At 43.5% G+C, this 11,890-nt stretch overlaps 1 protein-coding gene across 1 annotated transcript; it reads right to left on the bottom strand.

Annotated features, from left to right (window-relative positions):
• Nucleotides 1-276: 276 nt before the first annotated feature.
• Nucleotides 277-2,473, bottom strand: LOC142590879 (uncharacterized). Its single transcript, XM_075703278.1, has 2 exons — nucleotides 2,406-2,473; nucleotides 277-854 (listed from the first exon to the last, which is right to left on the bottom strand). Coding segments are annotated over exons 1-2 (348 nt in total). The 5' UTR covers nucleotides 2,407-2,473; the 3' UTR covers nucleotides 277-507.
• Nucleotides 2,474-11,890: the final 9,417 nt, after the last annotated feature.

Genomic DNA, 11,890 nt, shown 5'->3' with positions numbered 1-11,890 from the left:
GGTTCTGCCCTATTACCTTGTTTAGGCATCATTGCGCTTGGCGAGTGTTGGAAGGAGACCACCTGCGTATGGCCGAGTGCCTTATGGCTTCATTTTCTGCCCAGGAACAGGCCGTGGGCCGGTACGACGTAGTGATTACATTCTGTTGATTCTATTCCTTCGCTATCATCTACTGCTCTAAGACCAGCCGAAACTCGTGATAAGGTGGGCGGAGCGCACCATTCTCACCACTGACGAATAGCGAAAAGGAATAGAATCGCCATTTTAACACCCGCATGAAGTGCGGAAGGATTCGTTTCCTTCGATGCTATTTATTTTTTTATCGTCCATCGCAGCGAGTAGCCGAAAATGACGATATCGAAGACCTGGCTTGGAGCCAGCCAACCACGAAGGCCGAGAAGACTGGAAAAAAGAAAAGAACCCTCGCAAAACACAGCCCTAGGTGTGCGCATTGAGCGACAGGAGTTACGGCATCGGCGGCAGATGTCCCAGCCTTTCTTGCAAGCACTATTTCTTCACAATCCAGTCAATCGCCGTCGGTTTATTGCTGTAAGCGTCTCCTGCTCTGACCACATCGACAGGGCTAATGAAGGGAGGCGGATTCTTCATCTTGGGGAAGCGAAAGTCAATGTCGCAGACGCAGAACATCCCGTTGCACCAGGCCTGCTTGGCGCCGCGCCCGAAGCAATCCTTTTCGCACTCTTTGGTCGTGCAACACGTGACCGTGGAAATCGCCAGCAGGCTGCCTGTCACCACTGCGAGCCGAGCAGAGGTGACCACGGACAGGGGGCATCTTCGGCGAGGCGTGCCCCGCATTGCGGTGTGTCGGCCGTGCGTTCCCCGACGTTGGTCCACTGAAAGCAGCGATTAATGCGCAAGAGGCAGATGAGAGGAGGCTCGAGGAGTGGTGGAGAAGGGTGACACATCTCTAGGTACGGTAAGAAACCGTGGGTTACGTGAATTTCACTCTGTGGAAAGTTTTGACGCTATCTATCAATCAATCAATCAATCAATCAATCAATCAATCAATCAATCAATCAATCAATCAATCAATCAATCAATCAATCAATCTATCTATCTATCTATCTATCTATCTATCTATCTGCCCGTCTGTCTCTGTGTGTGTCTAGATATACATTTATATCTAGAAGTATAGGTATATAATTATCTAGACATACCCGCCGTGATGGCTTAGTGGCCAACGGTAGTGTGGCTTTGTTGTTGTGCCGCTAAGCCCGAAGGCGTGGGACTAAATCCTCGCCGTAGCGGCTGCATTTCTATAGAGAAGAAGTGCAAGACCGCCCGTGTGAAGTGCATTAGCTGCGCGTTAAAGAACACCAGGCGGTCATAACCTCATAATCATATCATAATCGTAACCCTCATAATCACATAGTGGTTTGGCACGTAAAGTTCCGGAATTAAATTTTTTTATCTATACATATACATCTATATATATCCAGATGTATATATTACAAATTTTCAAACTCGGAAACCTGTCAGCGTTATAGGTACATTGTACTAGTAGAAGTAGGTTCAACAGCCGCCTGCGTATACTGCGCACCTCTCAAAACTTCCTCAGAAACATTCGCGAAAGTGCCGCCATGGAAATTTAAGCAACAAGCTGCACGCCTTCTTCAAGACAGAGTGCACCAGCAATACTGCCGGTATTCCCATTTCCTAAGCGCAACCAACAAAATCTAAACGAGTTAAACGGCTGTGTAAAGTATAGTAATGGCCCATAGAGGCTATGGGGCATTTTCTAAGGGTCAGGTGGTACAAATGCAATAAATTACAAATGTGCAACAAAAATACACAGGCTGAGTATAGGTACGTTAGTATTCTAAAAAAAATAACGCTTTTGGAGACTATATATAACAATAAACATGACAGAATAAATATGACAAAAGTAAGACAAATCGGTAGTAAGTTCACCGGAACCCTTACGCAAATCTTCGCTATTTATTTTTCTTTTCTTTAGTATCAGCGGGTAATAAGTCGTAACAGACAGTCAATCAATACAACTTTGAGCGTATGGCACGTTTACAAACCTCCGATAAAACGCGAGGGGCCAACTGCGATTCACTGGAAACGATTACAGTTCCTTTCGCATTCGGCATTTATTTTTTTTCTCCTTAGAACAGTTTATATACACAACAAGCTCTATCTTTTCAAAACCTGATTCCTGAGTAATGCAATATTACGCAGAATTCCTTGCGCAAGCAGTTTAACAATTGGCATCATGCTCTGTTTGTTCCGTTTTGTATTCTATGAACATCGCAGCACACTTTCTCACAAAAAAAGAAAAAAAATAAGGGAGACGAGAGGGGAGAGAAGCATTGCTTTGTACCGTTTCTATTGGCGAACTCGGCGCTAGTCTTCACGCTTCGTGGAAGAAAATTTCTTACTTTCCTTGGTCCTTGAAACCACGAGTGCGAAATTGACGAACACGAAAGAGGCCCTATGCCCGGGCGAACTGTTCAGCCGAACGGCTTTTCTTATAAAGCGGCCTGGAATATAAAACGCCCGTACACCTAAATAAACGGGTAACGAATAGCGCAGATGTTTTATTTGAATGTGAAGGGCGTGGGTATTTGTGAAAATGAAGTAAACAAGCGTTTCTTTAGTTAGAATGTCTCCAAAGCGTTCTTTAAAGTAACGCAATTTCCCCTGAACTGCGTTTGAAGCTGTGAGAGCGGAGCGGTATAGCTCGTAGCCATGCAGGCGCTCGCAGGGACTCTCAGTTTGCGGCATGCGACGACTCAGCGTGCTACAGATTGTTTAGATTATTTTTTTTTATTTCACTTCGCCCAAGAAATTATTATTGCGGAGTTGGACGTGACTATCAGAAAATACGGTCTCTGAACCGTATAATAAGTGTGCAGATTATTTTCGTTTCTGATCCCCCCCCCTCCCCTTTCTGTTGTTGGCTCACACGAAACAGCGCCACCGTAAACGTTGGCATCGACGATTCAGTGCAATGGACGGGGAAAAAAATGAAGACTTTCGTTTGAAAATAATCGTTACAAAATACAGCTCCAGGCTGCAGAAGGAAACCGCAGTAAACGACCTCGGCAACCTCGCATACGATGACAACGCGTTGAGCTTTTATGAAATCGAGCCTGACTTCTGACGTGTTCGCCTTGCGCGGAAAATTCACCCTCTATTGACCGTAGTTTGTAACGATCCACTTCATCCTATGTTTACCCATTCCGTTTCACTTTATTTTCTATTCTTCTTTTCTTATCATTCGTCGCGTCGACTTACTGATCCCAGCGATAACGGCGGCGTGGCGTAGTCTGAGCAAATAACGAAAGGTTTCCCAGGTCTGTCGGTGCATTGCGAGCACTTCTTGTTGAGTCTGCGGCGGCAGATAAAACAATGGACCAAGTGCAACGAAATTTGGGTTGCGCAGAACGTCTAGTTCAAGATGATGTAGATAGCAGCCTCAGAACTAAATTTTACGCTTTATATAGAACTGGATGGGTCACAAAAGACTCGGAGAAGTAGACGCTTCTGATGATTAAAAAGAAAGAAGCTCTACGGTTCCCTTCTTCGGCGGCGGTTCGTACCTTGCGAGAACGTGTCATAACGTGTACCGAAGAGTAAATACAGGTATTCAGATTATACGCGGCGCACTTCTCACATCCCTTGACCCGATAAGATGTTGCTGTTGATGATGATGATTTACTGGCATACTCTTTGAAACGGGACGATGAAAAATAGTCCCCTAGCCTGCTTGTGTTAACAAGATCCAGATACATGCAGTATGCTACTGCTACACGCAACTGCTACATGTCGGGACACATGGTGGAATACAACGCAACTGCAATGCAAAGTTTGCACGTGTCGACGCTACGCGGCGCACATCGCACATCACGTGACAAGTCACACGTCACGGTGCTAATGAAGATGATGGTGAGGATGATGATGATGGTTAGGAGGCAGATTCATTGGCCTCCTCTTTGAAACGCGGCGGTGACAACAGTCACCAATCCTGCTTGATTTAGTCAGGTATGACATACACGTCTTTTTTTTAAAGTGTACTAGAAAGTATTCTACTACACTGTAACGATACGATGCTGCTGCTGCTGATGATGATAATGATTTATTGGCATCCCCTTTGAAATGGGGTGGTGACGTAATCACCAAGCCAGCTTGATGTATACTGTGCATACGGTTTTTTTTTTCATTATAGCGTTTTTGTTTACACCTCTGTAATCCTTTTCTTCCTCAAACCTTCTCTACCGCTACCTATGCAATTCCTACATGGCATGCCACCTGGTGTAATAATATGCAACTGCAACGCAAAGTACGCACGTATCGACGCTACGCTTCACGCATGTCACATCGCGTGTCTCCTCGCGTGCTAAGACGCGTTTATAGTGCATGTTTCCGCTGCAAGCAAGCAAGCGCTGGCGTGGCTCATGGTGTATGTAACTTATGCAAACTGCGATGTTCGCTCTGTAATATATTTGTACTTTTGTTTACTGTGTAGTAAAGAAACAAAAAGCGCTGGCGTGTTTCAGTGGTAGAGTAGCTGGCTCCCGCGTAGTGGGCCCGACTCCGATCTCGGTGGTAACTGGCTGTCTTTTTTCTCGTTCCCGGCGATAGCTGCGACGTACACCGGCGGCGGATAACATCGCCAACTGAAACGGCTATTGTAATGAGCCCATAACAGCTTACGCTGTAAAAGCCCAGAGGCGACGTGCTGTGACTTGTGTCATATCGGCTAAGCACCATGTGAACGCGTCGTCAGCTTAGGTGCTATCCAAAGGCTGCTATTAGGAAAATGAGACAATTACCAGTCCCGGAGCTTTGCCAAGATTGCTTCAATGGTATATGTCACCTATTTATAACCAATTTTGCCAAAGTGAAATTTCATTGCAGTTGGCTTTTAACAAGAGGAGAACTTATTGCAGCAAAGGCTGAGAGGTCTACGTAAGCTAGAATGCCTGACCTTAAGCAAGGTACTGGATAAGTCGACTTGCAAACTCGCCCAAAAATCAGTACCTTGTTAGTAAATTATGATCTTGAGCCAAAATCAGTAAATCAGAAGTTCCCAACTTCCCAGCATCTAGTAGCTGTTAACTAAATTTGGTGTCTTCATTTCGCTCAAACAAAAAGTGCACAAGCTTGTACAATCAGTAGGAGAAGTTCAGAATCCTGTCTGACATCGCATTTCCTACAGCTTTCGCCAGGCCGAGACTTGGGATTGTTCAATCGTGTCACAACAACCGATGATGCAATACACAACGCCCTCTTGTTTCTTATGAACGTGCCGGTGGAGATACCAAGATTGTAGAGGCAATAACACTTAAATAATTAAGTTTGACGTCACGAAACTGCATAGTGGGTTATGAAGGACGCAGTATGCGGAGGGCTCCTACGCGGGCGTATTTGCATTCCACCCCAACGAATCGTGGCGGCCGCTGCTGGCCATTGAACCCTCGACCTCGAGCTCAGCAGCGCAACGTCACAACTACTGCACCATAGCGGTGGATATTCAGTAAGATACCACCGTGGCCGCACGCCGAACTTTCAGTTGAGGACGTTAACATGTTAGATGCGCGGATTTGGGAACGCGTCTGCGAAGCAAACAGTTAGTGGACGAGGAAGGAAAGACAATACCGGCGCTGTGCTTGAACTCAAAATTTTATTTATTACGCAGAAACTGCGAGCTCTACTGAAATGTAAAAAAAAAACATTGCACACTATTTCGCGCATAACATTGTACATGACAGACGTATGTCAGTCTGCGAGCATCGATCGCCTGCGCTTGCAAGAAGCCGCCACGTAAATCTTCATAGACAACCACACTCCTTGCTGGACAACTCCGTCGTTGCACATGAGCCGCATATAGGTCGCGTTTCCTTTTGCAGTTATGTGTTTTTAGCATTTGATAGCTGTACGCTTAAGAGATGTTGGCGCCACCTAGCGGTGATATAGCATGAATTCGGTCGTTCCTCTTTCTTTTTTTAACATGACAACCATGCAGAAAAAAACCGCAAATGCTACTAGCAAAAACGACGAAGAATAACGTAAGAATGCGGTGAAATCAGTTACAAACTTTACAAAATACAAATTTCTCTGTGAAGGTTGCGAAAACGAAGGTTACAACTTAAGCGTAGGATCCTGAACATGATGAGCAAAACAAGAGCTGCTTGACGTCTCTTGAAATCTGTTTCTCCCGCTTTCTGTACGTTTCTCTCTATGTGCGCGCAGCTGAGGCTAACATTTGTTCCCGATTTTTGCGCTGGCGTACAAGCGCACTGTGCAGCACAATTGCGGAGCAGCCAGCTCAACCGCGAGGTCCCATTGGCCGGTATGCGAATGGTGACGTCGCTCTTCGGTCAGAAAGAATTTCGACAGTCTTGACACCCGGTGAAAGCGGGACCTTTTGAGCTTGTTGCGACACCGTGATTTCGCGGTACACTCGTCAATATACAGACAGCCAATCAAACAAAGAATGCGTTAGAAAAGCCACCATGACGCACTTTCTTGTCAGCTCCTCGTGGCCCGTTTGACAGGTGTGCGAAATAAAAAGGAAATGCCTGCGTCCTTTCTTTTCAATACAACAGCCTACGTGAGGCAAGGAAGACGACCAATGGGCCGTTTTCTGTGAGTGCAAATGGCGGCAGTATAGCGCCGGTTATGTGTTGTGTTGAGGATAATTTATGCACTTGCTGAGACGCACGAGAGAAGCGTGCCGTTTGCATACTATGCTGGCCGTGACAGGATTTGTAGAGAAAAAAAAATGAAAATGCGAAAGAAAAGAAAGCAGCTCTACCTTCCTCGAGTGGTAACAAACGTCCTGGCTCAGCTTTTAAGGACGAAGAGCGTGTTCTTCACAGCTGCGAGGAAACGAGCGTATATAGTTGATCACTCCAAGGTATTCTGAGCTACATGACTTGCGTTGTACTTCTGGCAGAAAATGATCATTGGTAAAACAAAGGAAAGGGCATCAACAGGTGCGGTCATTACTAAAATTACACATGGTGTCAAGAAATCTGATTTTCCTGGACACGGGGATCTCATACGTTAGTCCAGGATCAAAGAACTAGCGTACGGTGGTTAGAATGCCAACAGCGAACGATTCAAGTGAGTTAGGGTCAAAGTACAAAATAATCACGAGGTCGCCCAAGATTCCAAAAATCCTTAAAATATTGGTGTCTGTGCATGCTTCTAAGGAAAATCTACTGGCGAGTTTGGTTCAGTCGCCTTCTAGAACGCACCTGTAATTCACGTTGGCAACATTCTTGACCTACTAAGGTTTTGCCTTAGGTCAACTTTCATTTAATGAAATGGTGGACTGCATTTGCAGAACAAGGGACGTTTCAGCATGTAGCCTTCAGGTTGAGGATTGTTTTTGTTTGTGTTGATTGTTGTTGTTGTCCTTGTCGTCAAGTAAAGATATTGTTCAAACCCACTATGGGGTATTGGCCGAGACGTGAATGAATTATTGCAAATTCGCATAGAGAAATATTCTGTAAAACCGAAATTTCGTGTTAATAGTAGAAGAATAATTACAGTAAAAATCAGTAATCATTAATATAAAAGCTCAAAAAAGAAAGAAAATGAGGCAAATTTTATGGAGCAATCTGTTTGATTCAATAGGGAAGTATTTTGTTCAGCCACCATTTACCATTTTGTCTTGATCTTTCTATGAATCCTTTGCCTTGTTTCAACAGAAGAGTAGAGGGCGGTTGAAATAACTTTGATAAATACATATTTGCCAATAGCTTATTCAACAGCTTGACCAAATTTTGTAGGTTATTACTTAGGTATTCCATTCTGGTGAACTTGGAGCCGCGTTTTGTTTTGTTGTTGTACAACTGTTCGCTTGTCATAAAGCCGAAACATCACTGGTCTTGACAAAAAACTGATTTCATATATAATTATTCATCCAAGTCGCTTCCTACGAGGCAGAACTTTACACTTAATAAACGGTTGACATATCCTTGCATTTAGGTAGCTGTGACTTTCATAAGTGACGCAGAAGAGTGACACAAGCACCAATTTTCAAAACAACCCCATTTGGGCTCAAATAACTGACTGCCCGAATGGCGTACTCTCACGGAACACCTGCTTGCTGTCTACGGAGACGTCTAGACAAAGATCAATATTATACCTAAAGCTTTACAAAGTCCCGCGTATGTACAACACTATCGACAGTCCGCAAGGCAACAGAAAGACCAGCAAGGATGTGCAGAGAGGTGTTAAAATTCTATGCTAACCACTTAAGGCAAGGTTATCGCCAGCAACGAATATATTTTACTTTTAACGGCACGGGAGCTGTCATAGATAAGCAAGTTCAATACCCTGGCCTGACCGTGGCATCGGCTTCATATTAGGCTGATGGCTTCGTTTCTGAACTATGCGTTAAAAATAAGTGCCTCACGGTTGGCCATTGGCCTTTTTGTTTTTCGCAGGCACTAGCTCATGTTGGCTTTGCAACATTGACCCAGCATGATAACATCGCTTTCCCGCTCACTCACTCATTAACTCACTTGACAATACCAACGTTTGCAAAGCCAAGGCCTTTTTGGCGAATACTGTACAGGCCTTTTTCACGCGTCTCTTGACAGGGCATGGTTATACTACTCGTCTTGCGTGTCTTTATCACTATTACTGCTTGCAAATATTGGGACAGGTGGGCGAGTTGGTGTAGCAACATGATAATACAGCGCTTAAGACGAGCACAAAGAAAAGAAACAAGAAGGTACGCTGACTCAACCGAAGGTTATTGAGAAAAAGAAACACATATATGGATGGATGTTATGAGCGTCCCCTTTGGAACGGGGCGGTGGCTTGCGCCACCAAGCTCTTGCTATTATACTGCCCAATGTCCTACCTAGGTTAAACAATAAAAAAAACACTATGAACTCCCACAACCAAATTTTCTGATCCCCTATTTCGAACTGTGCTTTTGTGCGTCTCCGTTTTTTGTCGTTTCTCTACTTTTATTCCGCCAATCCTCCAATCGCCTCTTACTAATCCCTATTGCGGACATGTTTACTTTTCCACTGCTCTCACTGAACCCAAGGGCTTCAAGGAGGCCAGTGGTGCCTAAATCGACCGCTGGGTAGACGTCCTCACATTCCAATAAAACATGCTCTATAGTTTCCCTAGATTTACCGCAGCAAGCACATGTTTCTTCTTCCTTCTTATATCTCGCTTTATAGGTGCGTGTTCTAAGGCATCCCGATCTCGCTTCGAAAAGTAATGAGCTTCCCTTTGAGTTATCATAAATTATTTCTTTCCTGATTTCGTTTTTTCCTCTTAAGTAGTTACTCATGGCAGGTTTCTTTTCCATTGGCGCCACCCATGAGATTAATTCAGCCTCTCTGACTTTCCGCTTGACCTTCTTTGTTGCTGTGTTGCCCACCCCACAGGCCGCATACTTGTTGGTAAGCTTCCTAGTTCTTTTCCTCCACTGTGAATCAGTGTTTTTCCTGTGCAGATACCTCAACACCCTCCCAGCCCATTTACTTTCTTCCACATTCCCCAGTCATTCTTTATGATCAATTTTACTGTGAGCATTCCTCACTACCAAACTAGTCAAGCCCATGTCACCCTGCACAGCTTCATTTGTAGTCTTCCCGTGAGCGCCCAATGCAAAGCGACCCACTGATCTCTGATTCACATCGAGTCCTGATTGTACCCCTGATTTAAAGATATAAACCTTTCATAGGTGCCACCTGGTGAACAAGCAACTGGAACACGGAATACAAGAACTAAAAGACTAAACAAAGCATACGTAAGGCAAAAAAGAACGCGTTTACGCAGTTACATGCCTTGAAGATTGGAGGCCGCACTCAAATATATTTTACTTCTTCATTTGTTAGTGCAATAGATGTTTGGCCTACACAGTCACATCCAAGGCGATGAGAAATGCGTCAAAAATCTCTCGGTTAAGAGGAAGCTTTAGCTCGGGCCCAAATCCGACGTTGCCTATACAAATACTTGTAAAACGAAGAGAAGCTTTTCTGAGATGACCCCTCTACCGATAATGAAATTTGTTGCATTTGAGAGACACAATTAAATTCAAGTGACTGCTTGAAAAGGAATTTCGGATTAGTGCCTGAATTTTGTTAAAAAGATCTTCAAATATTCGACAGTTTGAAAAGAAATAGAAGCACGAAGTTTACAAATTAATAGCTCTCCGTCAAGAACAGATATCGAGGTTCTGTAAACGGCATTCATTAGATCATTCAAAGGGGACGAATTAGATATGTCAATTTATATTTTACTTGAATTTGTTACGTTGGATACAAGGGTTTTGCCCAAGTTGCATTTATACATTACTAAATTTTTTGAGATTCATATGTAAAGTATTAATTTTGTCCGCTTTGATGTACTATGAGATGCAATCCACAGAATTGTGATATCATTTTACGTTGCCGAGTTACGGAGTTGAAACTTCATAGTTTCGTTTTCTGAAAATTTGCGATTTTTGCCAATTTTAAATAAAAAAATCAAAACCAACGGTCACTAGATTTTAAGTTTTTCTTTCAAATGCAACAAACCTCGTCAAGTTTGGTGCAGGGTTTGCCGAGAAAAACGAATTATCCTTTTACATGTATTATAGATAGGAGCATCCGAGCTAAAGATTCCTCTTAAGTAGGTTACGATTCCAGGCGAGAATGTTAGTGTGACAGGAAATAAGAGTACAACCGCACTTTTTGCGACGGTTCACGAAGTGGGAGTACGGTTATCTAAACAGGGCATACTTGTGTTCTCTTAACGCATCTGTCACTGTGACCGATATACGTTTTTCCACAAGATAACGAGAGCTGTTGCACAACAGCAACTTTGTATGGGACAAATAACTGCTCATGCTTTGCACCACATCCGCCAACGCCATTATGTCAGCTCTTAGCTTTCTTCTAACAGAATCACAAACTCCAGACAACTCAAACGGTGAAAGAACACTGGGTTAACGCTGTATATGTTTGCCATATCATTTCAATTACGTGAAAACTTGTATGTACGGAATTACAATCGACGCTCTTGTACTTTTCTGCTTTTTGTTTTACCCAAGCCTGACAAGCAAGTGCAGCAGTGACGCAGTGGCCTGCTGCAGGCAGGCTATAACTTCTGAAAGATGATTTTCATGTCGTGGTCACATGATTTTGAGAGGAAAGAACGCAGGCAACAAAAGACGATGACATTCTTGAACACCTTCGAGTGGTTGGATAAAAACATTAGCAAGGCTTAACACATCGTGGCTTAACATCATGGTTTAACATCGTGGCTTGACACAGCCCCCACGACTTGGTGCAAAAGTTAAAGTTGAATATAGAAATCTCAAATGGCTGTTCTCAGACATTTTTTCCATGGTGAAATATAGCCCAAGGCCTTGCTCACGAAATAATTTTGGAATGTCAATAGCAGTTATTTTGTATTCTGTAGCCTTGTATATAACCAAATAATCATCTACTGAGCAAAAAAAGATTTTTGCTAACAAACCATGCAAGTTCTTTTTTATCACTCTATCAACTCCGCCCAGGAAACTATCACAGAGCACAGACGCCATCTTCTAACCATTAGGAACACCTGGCTTTTGGGTATATAGGACATCATCCCAACCAAGTCACGTGCTAAAATAAAACGACGGTAATTCAAGGAAGGATTCGATGGAGTGCAAATTTTGGTGTTGAAAAGCCAGCTCGTCATTTTGTTCTGTGATGTACAGTTCTGCACTCCCTATAACTTATTCGTGCGTGCGAAAATACTAGAAATATTCCATGTCAATACTAACTACTTTACAAAAACCAGGGTTTTCTTCCCGATGTAGTTCACGAGTTTTTTTTGAATTTGACATCAAATGCTGGTCGCTAATAGTTAATGCCGACAAATGCGTTTGGAAAAAACCGGCAACTACAATCTG

Source organism: Dermacentor variabilis, chromosome 8, assembly GCF_050947875.1.
Source record: "Dermacentor variabilis isolate Ectoservices chromosome 8, ASM5094787v1, whole genome shotgun sequence".
Classification (NCBI taxonomy): Eukaryota; Metazoa; Arthropoda; class Arachnida; order Ixodida; family Ixodidae; genus Dermacentor; species Dermacentor variabilis.
This window is presented reverse-complemented; position numbering and strand designations above follow the sequence as displayed.